Source organism: Rhinolophus sinicus, chromosome 14 (genome assembly GCF_057876585.1).
Source record: "Rhinolophus sinicus isolate RSI-liver-muscle chromosome 14, RSI-T2T, whole genome shotgun sequence".
In the NCBI taxonomy this organism is placed as follows: Eukaryota; Metazoa; Chordata; class Mammalia; order Chiroptera; family Rhinolophidae; genus Rhinolophus; species Rhinolophus sinicus.
This window is the reverse complement of record NC_142514.1, coordinates 71,354,396-71,377,756: the sequence shown is the minus strand read 5'-3', so window position 1 is coordinate 71,377,756 and position 23,361 is coordinate 71,354,396. Positions and strand designations below refer to the sequence as shown.

General features: G+C 34.5%; 1 protein-coding gene across 11 annotated transcripts in view; it reads left to right on the top strand.

Moving 5' to 3' along the window:
- Positions 1–23,361, top strand: part of ARHGAP29 (Rho GTPase activating protein 29) — a 72,450-nt gene that overhangs the window by 32,085 nt on the left and 17,004 nt on the right. For all 11 annotated transcript variants that reach the window (XM_019752570.3, XM_019752550.3, XM_019752577.3 and 8 more), the window contains 9 exons: positions 9,181–9,277; positions 9,634–9,706; positions 11,861–11,909; positions 12,333–12,470; positions 13,305–13,369; positions 13,791–13,901; positions 14,013–14,093; positions 14,304–14,492; positions 15,252–15,389. In XM_019752570.3, the coding sequence (XP_019608129.3) occupies positions 9,181–9,277; positions 9,634–9,706; positions 11,861–11,909; positions 12,333–12,470; positions 13,305–13,369; positions 13,791–13,901; positions 14,013–14,093; positions 14,304–14,492; positions 15,252–15,389 (941 nt within the window). The remainder of the gene's footprint in view (positions 1–9,180; positions 9,278–9,633; positions 9,707–11,860; positions 11,910–12,332; positions 12,471–13,304; positions 13,370–13,790; positions 13,902–14,012; positions 14,094–14,303; positions 14,493–15,251; positions 15,390–23,361) is intronic.

The following is a 23,361-nucleotide window of genomic DNA, read 5'->3' as shown; positions in this document are numbered from 1 at the left end:
ATGGTGCCATTTATTAAATAAGCCTAAAGTATTTATGTGCTTAGCTAATTTATCGAATAATTCATCTTTTCCCCACTGATTTGTGATGCCATCTTTATGATAAATACTAAATTGCCATATATATTTATATCTATTTCTGGACCTTATTCTGTCCCATTGATTTGTTCAGTCTTGTGCCAATACCTGGTAAGGGTAAGCTGCTCTTTCTATTACTCTTTTTGTTCAGGATTTATTTTTTCCATCAGGATTTTTGAATTGGCTTGTCTAGTTTAAAATAATATCGTGGTAGGTTGAGGGTGATTTGAATTAAATTTGTAAATTAAATTAAGGACAATTTATATACTTAACATTTCTATCTGAGAATATAGTATGCATTTTAGTTCAAGTTGTCTTTTGTGTTTCTCAGAAGCAACCAAAAGTTTTCATTTCGTAAATCTTGTAGCTTATTTTACCCCAAGCATTTTTCCCCCTGTGTGAATGGTGAAAATTTTCTTCTATTATATTTTTTAATTCAGTGGTTTTCAAACTGTCACACTTGATTTATGACATCAAGTTAGAAGACTATGACCTACATTTTTAAAATATGAAAAAGAATAGGAAAAAATCAGAATGCAATACTCGTATAAGATTTAAGGATGTTACAAAAACTTTATAGATGCTACATAACTGGTAATTATTATGTATGTATGGTATTTTTGGTCATGATGTGTAATATGTATTTCTTACTGAAGGTTGTGGTCAAAAATGTTTGAAAGTTGCTACTCTAAAAGGTGTATGTATGAAAGCTATTCATGTGATTTCTTAAAGAGGTACTAAATGTATCTTAGTGCTTATTGTTACGATATAATAGGGAATCCAAGAGAGACAATTATTTAAACCTTGAGCAAAATTTTGATGAGGTTTTTGAAAAATGGCTAATAGATGGGCGAGAGTAGAGACAGACACTGATACTCTGATTAGCAGGTTGTTAAATAGTCCAGAATAGAGGTACAATGTGACCTTTTGAACTAAGGCAATAACAGTACTAATGGAAAGGAATAAAAAAATTATTCTAGAGGCATTTTGAAAGCTAAGCTAATGAGCTAAGGGATATATGGAAAAGACTAGGTTTGAGGGACAAAGCAGAAGGGAAGATATTCCATTTAGTACATGCTGAGATTGCAGTGCTGGTAGGTAAAGACTGGGAAGTAGGAGAAGGGATATATCAAACAGACCATGGGAAATGTGGGTCTGGGGGCTCAGAGGTTAAAACTAGACAGATAGTTTAAGGATTCATTCCCTTAAAGGTACGAAAGTGAATGAGTTTCTATGGAGATAATGAATAGAGAAGAAAGCCAATACCGTGTTTCTCCCAAAATAAGACCTAGCCGTACTGTCAGCTCTAATGTGTCTTTTAGAGCAAAAATTAATATAAGACCCACCCTTATATTATATTATACTCGGTCTCATATTATATTAAGACCGGGTCTTATATTACTTTTTGCTCCAAAAGACGCATTAGAGCTGATGGTCCGGCTAGGTCTTATTTTCGGGGAAACATGGTATAAGAAATGAAGGCTCAGTGGGAATGACTGTATGAAGTACAAATTGCCTACAGATGAATATAGAACATGAAGATGCTCATGTTTACTGATTACCAAACACTGTACTCTAGGTGCTTTACATTTATTTTCTCAGAAAAAATTGAAGTTAGGTAATATATTTAGAGTAACACAGAAGTGGTAGAGGTCACATATTTGAACTCAAGTCTAAAACTCTGAAGCCTTACTTATTTTAGCTACTATAGCACATTGCTTCTAAGAGAGCAGAATACTTCAAGATGGAAAGAGATAGTTAAAATTTGTAGTAATAATAGCTGACATTATTGTGGATGTACTTACTGTATGCCAGAAACTGTTAAGCTCTTTACGTAGATTATCCCATTAATCTTCACAGCAAATTTTTGAGGTTAATACTATTTTTGTATCAGCTCTCTTGCAGATAATGAAGCTGAAATAGAGAAGTTTGTCCAAGGTTGCATATGTATTAAGTGGTAGAGATGTTGAGAGTTACAGAATGGTCAAGTAGGAAGAAAACTTAGAAGAAAATAGGCCTCCACGTTTGACTAATAGGAGCTTTTGTTGATGGTGTTGTTCAGTGGTATTGAGTGAAACTAATAGCTAACCTTTATTGAGCATTTTCTATGTAACAGGCTCTGTTCTGAGTTCATTCAATCTTCACAACATTTCTCAAAAAACACATTATTCCCATTCTATAAACGGAAAAACTGAAGCAAATAGAGTTGTTACTTAACCTAATAAGAGACAGAGTTAGGATTTAACTTAGGCAGACTGGCCTCAGAACCCATCCAGTATTCAGGCATCAGCAAACTACCAGTGGGATAAATCTGCCTGCTGGCTGTTTTTGTAAATAATTTTATTGGAACACAGCCACTCGTATTTGTTTGTGTGTCTTTGTATCTCATTTGTTTATGTATGGCTCCTTTAGGCATAGTTGAATAGTTGCAACAGACTGTATGGTCTGAAAAGTCTAAAATATTTACTATCTAGCCCTTCACATAAAACGTTTTCCAACCCCTGATAATCATTAAAATGGATCAAAAGCCAAATCCTGGTGAATTCAGTCATGACCAATTTATAGAGGTTTGATAGTAAAGAAATGTTAAATTAGATTGAGTGGTAGCTTTAAGAAGAAATATGGTAAAATGAAAATTTTTTCGAGAACTCAAGTTGGCAGAGTGGATAAATGCTGTACTCGCCTCCTCCCATGACCACATCAAAATTACAATCAAACTACAGAACAGCCATCATTAAGAACTGCCTAAAGTCTAGCTGAACCGAAGTCCCACAACTAAGGACATATAGAAGAAGCCACATCGAGACTGGTAGGAGGGGCAGAGACACGGAACAGGCTGGTCCCACACCTGCATGTGACCGTTAAAAGTCAAGAGGCATATCTCAGCTGCGAAGGTTCCCCCTGGAGCAGTGAAGGGTTCCAGCCTTGCACCAGGCTCCCTAGACCAGGGTTCCAGTGCCAAGGAGAGAAGTACCCATCATTTTTGGCTGTGAAAACCAGCAGAGACTGTGAGTGAGAGAGACGGAAAGGGGCTGCAGTCCCAGGTGTTCCTCTGAAAGGGCCTGTGCATGAACTTACTTGCTGACCGACTTACTCAGTCTGAGCTCCCACATGGGCACAGGCTCGAGGGGCAACAGGGACAGGCAGGGAGGAACTGAGTTGTCTGGCTTCAGGGCCAGGCTGGAGGGGTGGCTTTCTTCCAAACAGAAGTGTTAGTAGAATCCATTGTTTCTTTGTTGAGTCCTCCTCCATCCTGGTGTGCAGATGCAGGCAGCCACCTTATCTGAGTCTCCATCAAACTGGCTAACACTGTTTGTTCATCCCACCCTGATGGTTTCGAGTCCCTGCCCACCCAACTTTTGCACGCACCCAAGCCACTTACAGTGGCTTTCCATACAAACGGCCTCTCTTGGCTCATGCTGTGGACTTTCCTAAAATCTCTCAAAGGTTCACAAACCCCCAAACAAATAACATCTGGCTTCAGCTTGCCCTGTACCCCTTGCTGAGCAGCCCTAAGCCCAGCACTAGAGGCAGCCAGCCTTAGTTCATGGTCTGGCCTCTCAAGGCACCTCCAAGCTCAGCGCAGAAGGCGGCCACCTGTGTATTACTTTGTGGTTCATGACAGATGGCCTTGGGCAGGGCACAGGCTGCAGCTGAATTTGACTTGTGGCGGGGCCCTTACCAGGAGGCCATGGGGCTAACACACCCAGCTTCAGACTGAAATGGAACATCACAGGGCTGCGTCTGAGGACAACACACCCAGAGAGCAGACTGGGCAGGCACCAGAGACCTGCTAAAGCGAATCCTGCTCCATAGGGTCAGCCCCTGCACAGCAGCTCCTCCACTGTAGGCATGGAGAGTTCTCACAGCCAATCAGCCCACAGTCCCTCTTATGGATGTGCAAACAGCAATCAAGTCTCAACTACAACAGGAAGGCACACACAGCCCACACAAGGGACACTCAGGTGACCAGGAAGACTGCACCACTCGCCCCTGTAGGACACCTACTACATAAGGCCACTGCTAAGATTGGGAGACATAGCAGCCCTACCTAATACACGGAAGCAAACACAGGGAAGGAGCCAAAATGGGGAGACAAATATGTCCCAAATGAAAGAACAGAACAAAGCTCCAGAAAATGAACTAGACAAAATGGGGCAAAGAAACCACCAGAGACAAAGTTCAAAACAATGGTTATAAGGATAGTCAAGGAACTTAGTGAGAAGTCCAACAAAGAGATAACCAGCATAAAAAAGGACATAGAAACCATAAAAAAAGACCAGTGAAGGATACAATACAATAACTGAAGAATACAATAACTGAAATGAAGAACACACTAGAAAGAATTACCAGCAGACTAGATGAAGCAGAGGATCAAATCAACAAGGTAGCAGAAAACACCCAAACTGAACAGCAAAAAGAAAAAAGAATCAAAAAAATAAAATAAAATAAGGATAGTTTAAGAGACCTCTAGGACAACATCAAGCATAATAACATTCACATCATAGGGGTACCAGAAGGAGAAGAAAAAGCAAGGGATTCAGAATGTATTTCAAGAAATTATGACAGAAAACTTCCCTAAGCTGATGAAGGAAATAGACATACAAGTCCAGGAAGTGCAAAGAGTCCCAACCAAGATGAACCCAAAGAGGCCCACACCAAGACATACTATAATTAAAATGCCAAAGGTTAAAGACAAAAAGAATCTTAAAAGCAGCAAGAGAAAAACAATCACCTACAAGGGACCTCTCATAAGACAGCCAGCTGATTTCTCAACAGAAACTTTACAGGCCAGAAGGGATTGGCAGGAAATGTTCAAAGTGGTGAAAACCAAGGACCTACAACCAAGATTGCTCTAACCAGCAAAGCTATCATTGAGAATCAAAGGACAGATAAAGAGCTTCCCAGACAAGAAAAAGCTAAAGGGGTTAATCATCACCAACCCAGTATTATAAGGACTCTCGAAGAGACTTCTTTAAGATGAAAAAAAAAAAAAAAAAAGATCAAAAATATGAATAATAAAATGGCAATAGCTACATATCTCTCAATAATCACTTTAAATGTAAATGGATTAAATGCTCCAATCAAAAGGTATAAGGTGGCTGAACTGATAAGAAAACAAGACCCGTACATATGCTGCTTGCAAAACACTCACTTCAGATCAAAAGACACACACAGACTGAAAGGGGAAAAAGACATTTCATGAAAATCGAAATGAAATGAAAGAAAGAGAAAACTGTGGTAACAAAATTTATACTGACAAAATAGACGTTAAAACAAAGGCTATAACAAGAGACAGAGAAGGACCCAGTAATCCGACTTCTGGGTAATTACCTGAAGAAACCCAAAATGCTACTTTGATGGGACCTGTGCATTTGTATGTTTGTTGCAGCATTGTTTGCAATAGCCAACATGTAGAGGCAGCCTAGTGGTACACACACACACACACACACACACACACACACACACACACTCACACAGGAATATTGCGAGGCCTCAAAAGGGAATGAGATCTTGACATCTGCAGTGGCATGGATGAACCTGGAGGGTGTGTCCTGAGTGTGAAGTATGTCAGACAGAGACGGATGCAATGTGATTTCACTTATAATTGGAATCTAAAGAACAAAAGAGACAAACAAAACAAACAACCTTATAGATACAAGTCTATTTTGATGGTTGCTAGATAGGAGGGTGGTTGGAGGAGCAGGTGAAAAAGGGGAAGGGATTAAGTACAAATTGGTTGTTAGAAAGTAGTCACAGGGATGTAGGGGACAGCATAACAAATATGGTCAATAATATTGTCATAACTGTGTATGGTGTCAGATGGGTACTAGATTTATCGGGTGATAGATGGGAGGGGGTTGGGGAGCAGGGCGAAAAAGGTGAAGCCATTAAGAAGTACAGATTGGTAGTTACAAAATAGTCATGGGGATGTAAAGTAAAAGGTAGAGAATATAGTCAATAATATGGTAATAACTATGTATGGTACCAGGTGGGTACTAGACTAGTCATGGAGATTATTCTTAAATTATATAAATATCTGTTATGCTGACCACCTGAAATTAATATAATACTGAGTGTCAACTGTAATTGAAAAATTTTAAAAGGGAGGAAAAGGTGCAAGGGAATAAGAGGTTCAAATTTTCAAGTATAAAACAAGTCATGGGGATGTAATGTACAACATAGGGAATATAGTCAATAATAGTGTAATAACGTGCGGTGACATGGGCATGTAAATGGTGAATAACTGTGGTGTACACCTGAAACTAATATAATATTGTATGTAAGTTATATTTTAATAAAAATCTTTAACAAAATTTCCAATTGGGAAAGATTTGAGTATGTTAATAGCTTAAGAAAAGAAAAAGTCAATTGAATGGGAGATAGTGAAGCTATGAGGGACAAGTAACGGTGGTGAAGGGTTGTGGAGAATGCAGGAGATAGTGGGAAGATTTGTTATTAGAAAGGAGCCAGATTTTTCTTTGGAGCAGTGAGCAGGAGGAAAAACAGAGAAAGGATGTTAGAAATATAGGGCTGTTTTGAAATGGAGGCAAGGGCCGTAATAGGAATTTTCATTAGATGGCTGTAACTTCATTCAAGTAGGAATGGAGGTAAGGGAGGAAGATGGTTCAAATAATTGTCTTCTCGCTGCTCACAATTATTTTTTCAATCTCCCAGTCATGTTTTGTTCTACAAAAAAATATATTCATAGGAAAGAAACGAATAGTAGAATTTTGAATAGTGATATAATATATATATATATTTAAGTCTAACAGGTTAAAGTTTGGAAATAGGAGTAGGCTTTACATTTTTGCTGGTATTACATTATAAATTACTATTTAGAGTCTACTTTCCAATGAGATTTTAAAAACAGCTTTATTGAGGAGTAATTGACATACAATAAACTGTACATATTTAAAGGGTACAATTTGATCAATTTTGATATTCATATTCTTATGAAACCATAAAAATCCAGATAACACATGTCCCTTTGTAATCTCTCCCCTTCTGTGCCTCCCTTCCCCCCCTTTTCATCAATTTTGATAAGTTGTGTTTTCATTTTCATTCTGTTCAAAATACTTTCTAATTTTCCTTTTCTTCTTTGACCCATGTGTTATTTAGAACTGTATTGTTTTAATTTTTCTACTATTGGGGGATTTTCCAGAGACCTTTCTGTTACTTCTAATTTAATTACATTTAGTTACAGAACATATTGTGCATGATTTGAATCCTTTTAAACCCATTGACATGTGTTTTATGGCCAGTAATGTGGTAAATATTCACTGTGCACTTGAAAAGATCATGTATTTTGCTGTTATTGGGTGGAGTGTTCTGTAATTACCCATTTGGTCAAGATGGCTGGTAGTATTAAAATCTTCCATATCCTTACTGATTTTCCGTCTGTGTGTTATGTTAGTTATTGAGAAGGGTTATTGAAATCTCTGGCTGTAACAGAATTTGTTTATTTCATTGCAGTTATGTTAGGTTTTTCTTCATGCAGTTTGAAGTTTTTATTGGGTGCATAAAGTATAGGATTGTTCTATCCTCCTGATAGATTGACTCCATCATTACAAAATGACCTTCTTTATCCCAGGTAGTTTCGTTTGCTCAGAAATCTACTTTGTGTGATATTAGGCCGTAAGCTGGGGCAGTTGTGGGGTTTACCATGTTTGTTTCTTGTCTGTCAGGATTCTTGTCCTTTGTTACCTCATAGCCAGTGTCTTGAAAACTGTTGTTTCATATATTTTGTACGGGTTCCCTTTAGTATTTCACGCAGAAGTATAAGCCTGTTTTTTCATCTTGGCCAGAGCAGAAGTCCAAAAATATTTTTAAAATTAGTTATGGTGCTTCTTAAGTTTTTCTTTTTGTTTGCAGCAGGGATACTTAAAAGAATCTGATGAAAGGTATAGACCTTAGCCCTTAAATCTACAAATGTTTATGCACATGAAGTCTTGGTTGTAATTTTACGAGGTTTACCAGTTTGAGGTTTAATTCATCCCTGCTTAGGAATCCTTGCTTTCCAGCAAGCATTTTCAACCTTATTTGCACATTAGAATCACCTGGGAGAGCTTTTTAACAAATATCTAGACCTGTGAAATCTGAATCTTTGGTGGTAGGATCCAGACTTTGTTTTCAAATCTCTCCAGGTAATTCTCATGTGCAGCCAAGCTTAAGAACAACTCTGTTTTAAGGCAAAGGATGGCATCCTTTCTACTTGGTTTCTCTACCTTCCCTTTGTTGGCCAGGATCCTAGGGAGGGGGAAATACAGGGAGCCAGTGGCTCCTTAAACTCAACCTGAGTAGAATTGGGTTACTTTTTAAAAATTGCCTTTAAAATACTACCTTCAGAATTTGTCTTGGTAAATGGTATCTGATTTTTAACGAAGGTACATACAGAGAAGTTACAGTAAGAAACCTTTTTCAGTGATGTTTCACAATTTGTTTTAACAAAATGCAAAATGTTAGAATATCTCTACGCTAAATAAAAGGCAGCTATCTAATTAACATGGACCTCAGAGCCCAAGAGCCTATAAAAAATAAGGCTATAAATAAATAGGAATTTAAATTTTCTAAAGCATTGGGTGATTTTTATGTGATATGCTTTGTATATAGGTTTTATGCTATGTCAAATGTATATATGACTTCAATTACTGGTAATTCATAGTGAAAAATATACTTCATTTTGACTTAAGTAAGCCACAGTGTGTTTAGCTGTTTAAAATAAAATGCCATAAAGCAATAAACAAGAGAAAATAGAACAGAGCACTCTTAATGAGAGAAGTCTGGTGGAACATGGACTCTGGGACTCCAAGACTGATTGATTTCACATTGAGTCACTTCTTCGATGTGTCACATTATGTAATGCATGTAGTTAGTAGTCAGTTTGGAATGCCAGCTACTTTTATGCAAGCTGATTTCTTTTGTATGATTTCTTTAATGAAAAACTTGAACATCATATCCATTTTGTGTATTAAGCTGTTCAGTTTCTGAATCTTCTATTGCTTCTTTAAGTAACAGTGGATTTTTAAGAGATTAAATGACTTTATATAAATCTAGTTTAAAACATATTCTTCCTCACTTATTGTAACCAAACTTTCCTTATAGCTGTGAACTTCACAGAAGTTAATGAAGAAAACAAAAACGATCTCTTCAGAGAAGTGTTTTCTTCCATTGAAACGTTGGCCTTCACCTTTGGGAATATGTAAGTAGAGGACAGTCATTTAAAGAAATTTGGGCTTAGGTTTCTCAGTGAGCGTATGTCACACAATTCAGTAAATAACAAGTAAATTATTAACCAATATAAAATATTATCACAACTTTGGAAAAGCTACATTCTGTGTTGTTTTTCTACTGCAGGTGTCTTTATAGCTGTTTAGAAGCATCATTCATTTACAAATGACTATGTGGTTTATGTGAATAGATTCCTAGGAGTTTATTTCTAAGGGTCTTACAGAAAAAGCATTTATTTTAGATGACATGTTGAATGTAAAGCCTATGACAGAGCAATATAATGACTTGTCTTTTTATTTCTGGGTTTTTTTTAACCTCCCTGGATAGCCTGACAAATTTCCTTATGGGAGATGTGGGCAATGATTCATTATTGCGACTGCCAGTTTCTCGGGAAAGTAAGGTAGGCCAAGTGTGAAAGCAAAACTTTAATATTTTTAACTTAATATTTCAATAATTTCCTAATCTTAATCTCAGCATTACTCTTTGATAGTTTTGAGTTTAGCAAGAAAAACTGATCAGTTCATTTCAAATACGATCATTTATGGTCAGTTTCTGGAGGAAAATTTTGATTGTACTTTTTAAGTGGAACTATCACTTAAATGAACATGTCCATTAATTGTATAGTATCTTATATAATGAATCTATATGTTATGTGGTCTAAAATTTTAGTAAGTAATTCTTAACCATTTTTCCCTCCTGACTTTGTTATGGATCTTAAAGACTGGTGGAAACCTAGACAAATAATGCAAGAAGTAAAAACGGTATTCATCTTTTCACACATCCCACAGTTTGTTACAATGGAACATTATTAACAGGCTGTAGGTCTTAAATCTCTTAAGAACATCTAGTATTCAGAGGGTTGGGGTTTTGATTCCCAAATGGAAGCAAAATTGCTATGAAATAATAATAGAACATGAGGAATATATGTAAAATATTGCTTTACAGATTTATAGTACTAGTGATATTTTCGTTTAAATTTTTTCACCAAATGCAAGATACGTAAACAAACCATATTAGGGACATATATTGGTCCTTTACTTTTAAGCATGATCAAATCCAAAAATGATTTCAACAAATATTTGGAATTGTGCCTAGTACTTGTATTATATCAGAATAATATAAAAACTTGAGGTCTTTCTTAAAATGTTACAAAATGTGAATGACTACTTAAGGCATTTGTTATGTGTACTACATTACTGAGAAAAAAATTTGACTATTTCTAATGTCATGCATTGATGACTCATTGAGGATAGTGTATAAACCTTATCAGAATGATGAATAATTTTAAGATCTTTAAATGTTTTGCTATCATTCAGGATTTTCCCTCAGTGATATCTTTTCAAACTTGCTGCTAATTCAGAAGATGTAATAAAAATTATATTTATGTGACAAGGCTCTGAACAATTTAAATTTTAGGTGTGAATCATATTTCCTGTTCCTGTACATCTATTGTGCACATGTATTATACTCATTCTTAATAGGAAAATATTTTTTCCTTTCTTTTTCTTTTTGCACCTAGTTTTCCTGTTTGCAATTTTTAATTTAACCTAGAGATTGAAATAAAGTCCACAATATAATACTGCTAATAAAATAAAATTACTTCGTTTGATGAAGAGTTTTGAAAAATATCTTTAAAAATAGTAGTTGCCATTTATGTAATAGTGCTTATTGTGTACTGTGTACTGTGTGAAGCCTACAGCATCTCAATTCTTAAAATGGCTTTATGAAAATAGTCTAATTATCCCCATTTTACAGATGGGCAAACCAAAGCTAAGTGAGCTGAAATATGTAGCCCAATGTCAGCTAATAAGTGATAGATCTGGACTTCAAACCCAGGCCTCTTTGATTTCTTTTGCATTGAATCCCTTCATTCTCCGTATTGTCCAATTAAATAGATCAAATGTGTTTGAGATCTCACAATTTTGATAGATAATGTTTTCCTGTATTGTCTAATAAAGTAGCCTCTTGCCACATGTAATTCTTTAAATTTAAATTAATTAAAACAAATAAAATTAAAAGTTCACTTTTCATTTACATTAGATACCTTTCAAATGCTCAAACAACTACATGTAGCTAGGAACTACCTTAGTAGATGGTGCAGATATAGAATATTTACATCATCATAGAAAGTTCTGTGCTAAGCTCTCTGATAGGCTTTCAGACAAAATGCTTATCATATAATAAAATGGGAAGAGATGGCTGGAAGAGACAGGTCTTTGTCTTCTATTTAGATTGCTTCTGTAACTTCCTGGCTGATATTTTCGAGATTGCAGAATTTAAAGTTTTGAATAGATTCATTAATGTTAACTAATGCTGTTAGTAAATAATGAGGTTATTCATTCTTGGACCTTGAGAACTGCTGTTGTAAAAAGCTATATCATTCTTATAAAATGTTCTGGCATTTGAACAGAATTCTCAAGTACTTTGAGTTCTAAATACTTGAAATTCTTTAGCAGGAATTATGTCAGAGTAACAAATTAGAGTGAAAAATTCTGAAGCAAAGATCTGTTACCTTCTGCTCTAATCTTAAATTTGTTTTCTTCTATGTTGTAAGTCTTTTGAAAATGTTTCTGTGGAATCAGTGGACTCATCCAATGAAAAAGGTAATGCTTAAGGTACTTTAAACTTTTGTCAACTTTTTGCAGTTATTTTTGATAAATGTTTTGCATCTCTTCTTGCTTAGTAAACTAATGTATTCATTTTAGCTTAAACTGATATGTAAAGTTTACATATAAGACTTAAGGAAAAAAAACACCTGCTAGAATAGATAATGTGGTGATAGAGACTAATCAAGAATTGTGTATGGCTTGTTTCTTGATAAATAATAGTAGAAATGCACATTAAGATCAGAAATATAATTTGAAACCATTTTAAGTTTAAACTATGACCCTTTAATTTCTAAACTTGTTGCTTGTATTTTTTTTAACCAGTTTTCATTGAAGAGCATTGTAGGATTTGAATGCTTTTTTGCTTAGAGTTACGTGATCATATTTAATATATAGTTACCTTAATATTTTTATTTTCAGGAAATTTTTCTCCTGTAGAACTAGACAGCATGCTGTTAAAGAACACTGACTGTATAGAATTGGCTTTGTCGTATGCTAAAACATGGTCAAAATATACCAAGAACATAGTGTCATGGGTTGAAAAAAAGCTTAACTTAGGTAAGTGGCCCTTTGGGGCATCTGATTAACTTTGGAGTGTAAGAACTAAGTTGTTGCAATTCATTTTGTACAGACTATGAGTAATATAATTACAAATTAGTAGCTGTTTCTTTGTAGTAAATAAAATTATTGTCCATTTTCCCTTTTTGAAATAGGAAAGACTCTTTTTACAATAAATGTACTTATTGGACATTACTGTAGGGCAACCAACTAATATAATAGTATACTGTCTTTGCCTTTAAGGAAGTCATGCTCCAGTGGGTAAAAAGAAATGCAATTAGATAATATGGTAAAAGGAGATAAAAGCAACAATAGGTGTATGAGCTAATATTTTCCCAGGGTTTATGTTTGACAGAATGCTTTCACATCCATTTTCTCATTTAATCCATACTAAAACCCTAGGAAATAGGCAAGACAAGAATTATTATCCCCATTTTACAGCTGAGGCAAACAAAATGCTTGACATTAGATCATAGGTTTGTCTAAGATCATAGCAATAACTGGAAGAATATAGAATTTACCCAAAGCCTGTCTCTTTCTACTCCATTATTTGTTATTAATAAGGAATGCCCACCAGGATCACCTGAATAGCCTTATAAAGGGATAGTACACAAACCTAGGTCCCATCCCCCAGACGTGAGGTCTAAGCAAGTATTTTGGAAGTTTCCCAGTTGATTTTGGCAAACACTGATGATGAAGAATCACAGCATCATATCGTGATGTGGACTAGTATTTGTGATCACGTTTTACTTTGGGAATTACAAATAATTTTAGAGTATGGAAGGGGAAAAATAAGTTAATTTTCTCTTCTGATGCCTTCTTTCACATTTTCAGAATTGGAGTCCACTAGAAATATTGTCAAGTTGGCAGAGGCCACTAGAACTAGCATTGAACTAGAGGTAAGTTGTTCAGTGAACTACTAGGGTTCTATACCAAGGGATTATTCAGATGAGCTCCTTATTGTGCCTTGCAAAATCAGAACGTTTCAATTACTATAGGAAAGACTTAAATGCTAAACTTTTTATTAACAAAATAAAATTCTTTTAAATTTGCCTGGATACCCATTATGAAAAAAACTAGGAAATTCACAATTTTATACAAATGTTGCTTACCTTGTTAGCTACTAATTTTGCTAACTAGTTTATAATTAATTATAATGAATTTTCTTCAGTATTTTTCCATAGTCATATTTATGACTAGTCATTTTAAAAAAAAAAGGTCTAAACTTAAAATTCTCTTTTTAAAGAAAGTGGAGTGGAGGGGTCTAGAACTCTAGTGCCATTTCTATTGGAAAATTTATTGTTCAATTTTAAATTCCAGGAATTTATGCCACTGCAGTCTCTGTTTACCAATGCTCTTCTTAATGATATAGAGAGCAGTCAGCTTTTACAACAAACAATTACAGCTCTGCAAGCAAACAAATTTGTACAGGTAAAAATTTATATGCACAATACACATTTTTTTGACAACATACCTTTAGAAAACAGCTTTTTTTCTTTCTTTCTTTTTTTAAAGTAACCCCCCTCCTTTTTTTTAAAACAGCCTCTACTTGGGAGGAAAAATGAAATGGAGAAACAAAGGAAGGAAATAAAAGAACTTTGGAAACAGGAACAAAATAAAATGGTTAGTATTATAATGGAGTTTTATCTACTTATCTATGAACATCTAAAATCATCTGCAGTATATATTAGCATCTACCCTGGGAAGATGCATATCTTACTCTGTAGTTCTTCTAAAATGCTCTGTTAACCATCTTGCTGAATATGCTAAAGAAACGTGTACATTAGGGTTTCTTTCTTATTCTGTATTTAATAATACTCTTTTTCTGTGTAGCTCGAAACAGAGACTGCTCTGAAAAAGGCAAAATTGTCATGCACGCAACGTCAAGAAGAGTATGAAAAAGCAAAATCTTCCATGATTCGTGCAGAAGAGGAGCATCTGAGCTCAAGTGGTGGATTAGTGAAAAATCTCAACAAGCAGCTAGAAAAAAAGCGAAGGCTGGAAGAGGAGGCTCTTCAAAAAGTAATGATCTTATTTTGTTATTTGCAAGTTGAATTAGCAATGATCTGCTAAAGCTTTGGTTCTCAAACTTTACTATGTGTCAGGATCAGCTGGAAGGCTTGTTGAAACAGATTGCTGGGCCTCACCCCCCGACTTTCTGATCAGCCCCAGACAACTTACATTTCTAACAAGTTCCTAGGTGATGCTTCTGCTGGGGTTGGTGGGGACCCACACTTTGAGAACCGCTATGCCAAGAGACTTTTGTCTGTCTTTCAAGTTTTGGGGTTCATTTGTGAGAGAAGTATCTTAGAGAAGCCAGCAGTTTAATATTTTTGACTTTATTATTTAGAAAGTTCATCTGTTAGGCAACTAATTGTACATGTGTACTAATTCCAGTACCAGATAGCAAGGCTAGGCTGAAGCTTTTTATTATTTATGAAATTTAATTTGATAAACAGATTAAGAAGATTATATAGAAAATGGTAAATGTACTTAGCAAATGCTGTTAAATAGAAGTGAACATTTATGTAATAGGCAAACAATATGCTAATTGTAAGTCGTACTTTACGGTCCATTATAGTCAGGTGCCCTTGAGTCACTGGCCAAAACAGATTATTTGTTATCTTTAGAAATATTGTATTTAAGACATAGAATATTTCAGAATTTTTGTGCATAAAGGCTTTTTAATTATTTAAATTCAGCTTTACTGCAATAAGCATTTGTTTTAAAATATAGATTCTAGTGATTAGTGTTATTTTTGTGTGTGTGATATTCTTGAAGGTAGAAGAAGCAAATGAACTCTACAAAATTTGTGTGACAAATGTTGAAGAAAGACGAAATGATCTAGAAAATACAAAAAGAGAAATTTTAACACAACTCCGGAAACTTGTTTTCCAGTGTGATCTTACCCTTAAAGCTGTAAGTAATTTCTTTAGTACTTTGAAAACAAGAGGGAAAAAAAAGTTTACATATCTGCAGAAGGGAGAGGGATGCTTGATGAGTCATGATTATTATGAGATTTAATTTCTAAGATTAATGGAACACTTAGAGTTTGAAAATTGACTTTCAGTTTTCAATAGATGATTTCTTTGTTTAAAATTGAAATCTGAGACTTTGAAATTGCCTTTAAGACACTGTCTTGCTTGGGTTGCTTGTCAGAATGGATTTGACCCCTGAAACTTCTATCAGCACTATGAGATCTACTCTTCAAAATTTCAGTAAACTAGATAGATATTAAAATTGAACTCAGTGATTTATTTGAAGACAAAATTATCCTGCCCTCATGTGTTTCCATTTGCCTCTTTAAAATAGTTTTTGTGAAAAATTTACCAAAAATAACCCTCTTTTTTGGTGTACATTTCATGAATTTTAACCCAAGTATAAATTTGTATAACCACCACCACTACCATGATCCGGATTCAGAACAATTCCATTACTCAAAAAAAATGTCCTCATGCTGCCGCTTTGTAGTCAGACTCTGCACCCACCCCTAACAAACAGTGATATGTTTTCCATCTTTATAGTTTGGTCTTTTCCAGAATGTCATATAAATGAAATCACACAGTATGGAAGTTTTGGAGACTGGCCTCTTTTACTTAGGCATAATACCTTTGAGATTCTTCAATGTTATGCATGAATCAATAGTTTATTCCTTTTTATTGCTGAATAGTATTCCATTATATGGATGTACCATGGTGTTTATCCATTCACCAGATAGACATTTGCATTGTTTCCAGTTTTGAGTGATTGTGAATATTTGTTGACAGGTTTTTGTGTGAACATAAGTTTTCATATTTCTAGGGTAAATACCTACAAGTGAGATTACTAGGTAGTATGGTAAATGTCTGTTTAACTTTGTAAGAAATTGCCAAACTGTTTTCCACAGTGGCCATACACTTTTCATTCTAACCAGCAATGTGTAAGAGCTCCAATTGTTCTGCTACCTTGACAGCTCTTGTCAGTTGTTGTTTTTGTTTTAGCTAGAACAGCTTATTAGAACATTAAGTGGGTAATGGTAGTAGTTTGAATTTGTGTTTCTGAAATGACTAACGATAGTGAGCATCTTCTCAAGGGCTTATATGCAGTCCGTATTTTGCCACTTTTTTAAAGATTGAGTTGTTTGTTTTCTGATTGTTGAGCTCACATATATTGTCTTCCAGTCTGAAGCTTCTCTTTATTCTTTTGGCAGTGTCTTTTTTGGAGCAAAAAATTTAAATTTTGATGGAGTCTAACTTGTCAATTTCTTCTTTTTATGGGTCATGCTTTGGTATTGTATCTATGAGTGCTTCATCTAATCCAAGGTCATAAAAACTTGTGTGCTTTCTACTAAAAATTTTATAGTTTGACATTGATATGTGATCCATTGGAGTTAATTTTTGTATAAGGTGTGAAGTACAGGCTGAGGTTTGTTTTTTGTATTTGGTTGTTGTATTAAAATTATACCCACCAGATTTTAATTTATGGAGATGATTGAACACTGACATGGAGAGGTCAATGTTATTGAAAGATGAATTACATTTCCCAAGAGACAGGGACACGGTATGCCACACAGGGCCACAGGAGAAATACCAGTTTGGTCAAACAGAGTAGGAGTGAGGGGAAGCGAAGTACAGAGCCTTTACTGGGGTTTCTGAGGAAAAGACAAGATAGGGAAGGATAAGCCATATAGGATTGGTTATTTTGAATAGTCCAGTGGACTTTAGGGTATAGGAGTGTCTCTGGTTGCTTGGTACCTGGCCCTGGGATGACATACAGGAGGAGAAAATATTGGCTTGGTGTGTGAAAGTTAGGTAATGCGGTGGTTGGAGTTGGCATATGAAAGACACGCTATGCTCCCAAGCTAAGAATTGGCTGGCTCTGAGAGGAGCAGTTTCTCCCCAGCCAGTAAGCTTTTTAAAATGTCAAAACATCATAAAATACAGAAAATAAAAAACATGGTTAATGCAGTTGTCCACTTGTTCCAATACCATTTGTTGAAAATATTGTGTCTTCACTGAATTGCCTTTACATCTTTGTCAAAAATCAATTGACCACATTTTTGTAGATCTCATTTCTAGTTTCTGTTTTGTTCCATGGATATATGTGTGTCTGTCCTTTTGCCAAAGCCCTACTGTGTTGATTATTATTGCTTTATAGCAAGTCTTAAACTCAGGTAGTGTGAGTCTTCTAACTTTATTAGTTTTCAGAATTGTTTTTGAGTATTTGAGATCCTTTGACTTTATATAAAAATGTTAGAACCACCTTGTCTATATTTACAAAAAAATCTTGCTAACATTTTGATTGGGGTTATATTAAATCTTAGATCACATTGGGGAGAATTGACTATATACGTAGCATCTTAACTATATATAGAGTTGTCTGGTCCATGAACATATTGTGTGTGTCCCTACTTATTTAGGTATTTGATTTTTTTATCAGCCTTTTGTAGTTTTCAACATACAAGTCTTTTACATGTTTTGTTAGATTTAAACCTATGTATATTTGTGTTTATTTGGGGGGGCTATTGTGAATGTGATTGATTGATTGATTGATTAATAGATAGAGCTAGAGATGTATACGTACAGATAATTAAAATGAAATAATACGAGATATATACAAACATATGCAATTTATGTGTATGTATGTATTTATGCACACATACACATACATTTACTTAATTTCAAAATCCAGTTGTTCATTGTAAGTATTTAGAAATACAGTTAATTTTTGTATGTTGATCTTATATCTTGCAACCTTGCTAAACTCACATATTAGTTGTAAGAGCTATTTTATAGAATCAGTTGGGGTTTTCTGCATAGAAAATCATGTTACTGCAAATAGAAACAATTTTATTTCCTCCTTTCCAATTTATATTCCTTTTATTTATTTTTCTGATTGCACTGGCTAGGACTTCCAGTTTATTGTTGAATAGGAGTGGTGAGAAAAGACATCCTTGCCTTACTTATTCTTGATCTTAGGGAGAAAGCACTTAGTCTTTCACCATTAAATACGAGGATAACTGTAGGTTTTAGAAATTTTGTCCTTTATCAGGTTCAGGAATTTCTCCTTTTTCTGGTTTGCTGAGAGTTTTATCATAAAGTTGTTGGATTTTTGTCAAATGCTTTTTTGTATCATTTGATTGATGTGATAATGTAGTGTTTCTTCTTTAGTCTATTATGATGGATTACATTGATATTTGAGTATTGATTTAGACTTGCGTTCCTGGCATAAGCCATCTCTTGGTTGTGATGCATTGCTCCTTTTATAGATTGATATCAGGGTAATTCTGGCCTGATAAATTGAATTGGGCAGTGTTCCTTCTTACTGTTTTCTGAAAGAGATTGTTTAGAATTGATGTTACTTCTTTACATGTTTGGTGGAATTCCCTGGTGAAAGCATTTGGACTTAGTGTTCATTTTCAGAAGATTTTTCACTATGTATTCAATTTCTTTGATATCGGCCTAATGAGTTAATTATTTCTTTTGGGGGTGAATTTTTGGTAGTTTGTGGCTTTCATGGAATTGGTCCCATTCATCTAAGTTGTTGAGTTTATGTGCACGGAGTTGTTCATAGTATTCTCTTATTCTTTTAATGGCTTAGTGGGCTGTGGGGATATTCTCTCTTTTATTCCTGATATTGGTAATTTTTGCTTTCTCTCTCGTTTCCTCTGTCACTGGTTAACCTGGCTAGAAGTTTATGAATGTCATTGATATTTTCAAAGAAACGGCTTTTAATTTCATTGGTGTTTCTCTTTTTTTAAAAAAAACAAATATTTATTTCTGCTTGCTTTGGGTTTATTTTGCTTTTGTTTTTAGTTACTTAAACGTGGAAGCTTTGATTGTTCATCAAGACCTCCCTGCTTTTTTAATACGAGTATTTAATGATTTAAATTTCCCTCTAAGCACGGCTTATCAGCATCCCACAAATTTTGAATTATGTATTTCCATTTTTGTACAGTTCAAAATATTTTCTAATTTCCCTTGAGACTTTTATCTTTGACCTGTGGGTAATGTAGAAGTTTGTTGTTTAATTTGCAAGTATTTGAGGATTTTCTGGACATCTTCCTGATACTGAGTTGTAGTTTAATTGTTGTGGTAAGAAAAATACTCTTTATGGTTTCAATTCTCTTAAGTTTGTTAGGGTTTGTTTTATGACCCAGGATATGGTCTGTCTTGTTGAATGTTCCATGTATGCACTTGAAGAGAATGTGTATTTTGCTGTTGTTGACTGGAGTGTTCTGTAAATGTCAATTAGTTCCTGTCAGTTTATGGAGTTGTTTATTTCTTCTGTGTCCTTGATGATTTACTTTTTACTTGTTTCAATTACTGAGAAAGGAATTTTGAAGTCTTCAACATATAGTATATTTTTAGCTCTATCAGTTTTTGCTTTAAGTGTTTTGAAACTGTCAGTTGCTTATACATTAATGATTTTTATATATTCGAGGTGAATTGATCCTTTTATCCTTATGAAATGTCTCTTTTTATTCTGATAATTTTCCTTACATTTTAGTCTGCTTTATTTAGTATTGATATAACTATTTCAATTTTATTTTTAGCATGGTATACTTTCAGTTTTTTACTTTTAACTTTATCATATTTAAAATGAATTTTTTATATAGCATATAGTTATCTTGATTTTTTAAAAATCTGTTTTGGCAGTCTGTATCTTTCAAGTGAAATGTTTAGACCATTTATACTTGATATAAATATATGTTCAGATTTAGATCTATATCATTATTGGTTTTCTGTTTATACCTTCTGTTTCCCTTCATTTGTTTGCCTTCAGCTGCCTTATTTTGGATAAATTGGCAATTTTTTAGAATTACATTTTAATTTATCCATTTAATTTATCTAGTATAGATTTAATTTAATCTGTTTTATTTACCTGTTAGAATTATATTTTCATTTATCTAAAATGCTTACATACATTTTAATTTATCTATTGGATTTTTTACTGTATATCTTTGTATAATTATTTTTAATGGTTGTAATAGGCATAGATACATTCCTTTTGGAATTGGAATCTGCATTTTGAACAAGATCCCCCCTACATGATTCATTGGCACATTAACTTTTTTGAAGCACTTGTTTAGAGAAGTTATAAATAACTTGATCAAGGTCACCCAGCATGTAAGTTGTAAAGCTGGGATAAGAACCTGATTAAATGACTTTAGAGCATGTGCTCGTAAATACTGTGTTATCTTGCTTAATGATTATTCAGTCTGGATTTGAACAACTCCAAAATTAGGATGATGTTTATATCGAGCGAAACAAAATATGTTTCCTTATGGACTTTTCAAGTCATACTGTGCTAATAAAATCCCTCTTCCACAAGATAACACTTTAAATATTTAAAAATTATTATTACCTACCCTCCCTGGGTCTTTTCTCCAGATTAAATACCTCCAAAACTGATTACTTTTCTTTGTATAACATGGTTTTTAAGTTCTCTCATGAGTTACAATCTTGTTTTCTACATCCCTTTTAAAACATGATGCTATTTGGTGATCCAACAGTTATGATTTCCTTTAATTTGATGTCATGTCAGCAAGAGGTTGCCTGATTTTGTATGTAATACATCTGTATTCTTTAATGCCTACTAGTTATGTAAAAGAAATGTAAGATATATGCCTGCTGTCAAGGAGTTCAGTATCTATTTAGAGAGAGAGAATTAACATATCTGAAAAATTGGAAAGTGATGTGTACCGGTGTATGAAGTAGACTTTGATGTTAAAGTTTCCCAAACTTGATCAGATTCCCAAACTTAAGAAAATCACTACAACATGTAATCTATAAAGACAGTTTATATAGAGGTTCCATATATATATATTTGTAAAATTTCTTATTAGCTAGAATTCTTTTAAACCAATTTGCTCAGGTTTGTTTGTTCCATATGGCATTATTCACATTCAGATCCAAGTAGACACCAAATGCAACAGCAGTTCTTGACTGCAGATACTGTTTTCTAGGTAACAAGCATGACTTTCTCAGATTTCTTTGTTTTCTTCTCCATCAAAGGCACAAGAATTTGGGATTTTGGGTGATTTATTTTTCAACACCACCTCCAAAATTGTTTTTCTTAATTATATTTTCATTCTAGGACATATAATTGCATATGTATTTCAGAGAAAACAAAATCATTTGAGATATAAAGATGCTAGACACTCAGATTCATTCACAATCATAAGGAACACACACAAATCAGATTCACATCCCAGCAAAATTGTAAGTTATGGTTATCAAGGATTATTCCTGAATATTCAAAATTGTCTTGAATTATAGTATTGATGGTATAAGATGTAGATCATAATTATATTACTAAGAAAGAGGAGGAGAAATGACCAAGTCAGTCACTAAAGATCTAAGCAAATCAATGGGCTTTGAAGAATGGGAAAAATTAGAATAAGAGTGATTGTGTTGTTTTGTTTTACAGAGCATTCAAGAAACCTTTATCCATTTTCTAAAGTATAGGACAGAAAATTATATTGAACAAACTTTTTAGATTAGTGCTGATTAAATGGAAGAAACTTTTCCCATTAATTTGAAATTACGGAAAATTCTATTTCACCAGCTGTCAGAAAAATTAGCACTCATCTAGGTGCCATGGACTAAAAATTAAATGTCAGTGATAAAAGCTGGGCATAAAGTTGGAAGACCTGTGTGCTTGAGTAATCAATACCAGAAAATGTGCAGAATTACAGTATGATCTTGACTAATAACATTTTCTACTACTATTCATTTGGTCATTTCCCCTTTATGAAGCATTTAGGACACTGCGTTACACATTGGAGACCTAGAAGAAAAGGGCTAAGTCCCTGACTCAGAATGCCGATTGAGGGACAAAAAGGTCTAGAGGCCTGATGATTTTTTAGGTGTCTGTGAGCCACCCTGCAATTAAGATGCCCATCAAGTCCTGCAGGATCTTCCCCTTGGGGGCCTTACTCTTTAGCATGTCTGTTAAGTGAGGGAAAAGGCTAAGTGATTTAGGGAAAAGAGATTTTAAGATTGGGCTATCTGTATATATTATGACTTAAGTCTCTTATTACTAATAAATACCCAGAGACAAATATTCAGCACATGAATCCATCCGTTAATACCATTCTATTCATTTGGCTTTTCAAATTAGTGGTGTTTTTAACTAGATTAATAAAATTTATTAAAAAATATTAAAAATGTACAGTTACCTTTAGGATCAAGAGAGTGAGTTCACTTTACAATTAACGGGAGAATTCCCTGAACATTGCTAGTTGCTGGACTTAAGTTTTACTATCGGCAGTTTGAATTTCCTTTGTCCCTTGAAAGAGTCAGGGCACAAATAAGCTATTGTATTAGGTTTACTTTTCAAATACTGTTTGTGCTGAATCATAGTTATTCTTAAGGAATGCTTGTCTACCCTGAAAAGGACTTAGAGGCTAATCGAAAGTTCACCATATCATCTGGTATATGAAGAGATATGAAGAGGAAGCATGGCAGTCTTGGAAATAACATTAGTCCAATCAAATTTCCATTCATTCACATTCCCCGCACAGGAGCTGGAGTGGCATTTTAAAAAATAGATCATGTTATATAGTTTGTAACTCTCTTTAAAACCCTCTACTGGCTTCCCATTGTACTTAAATCCAGACTCCTTAATGGTGGGTTAGATGACTGCTTCCCTTTCGGGCTCCACCTCTTTCAGTGTGCTTCAGCCATATTGACTGTCCTCTATTTCTTGAGCACGAGCTCTTCCAACTCACTCTTGCCCTGGGGTCTTTTGTCTGGATTGGTCTTCTCTCTTCTCCCTGTAACTTGGCATTGGCTCTTTCTTATATCAGGTCTCAGTTCAAATGCTACCTCCTCAGAGAGGCCTTCATTAACTTCCCATGTCAAAAATACCCTTCCACAAGCACATACCTGGTCATATTCCATAACCT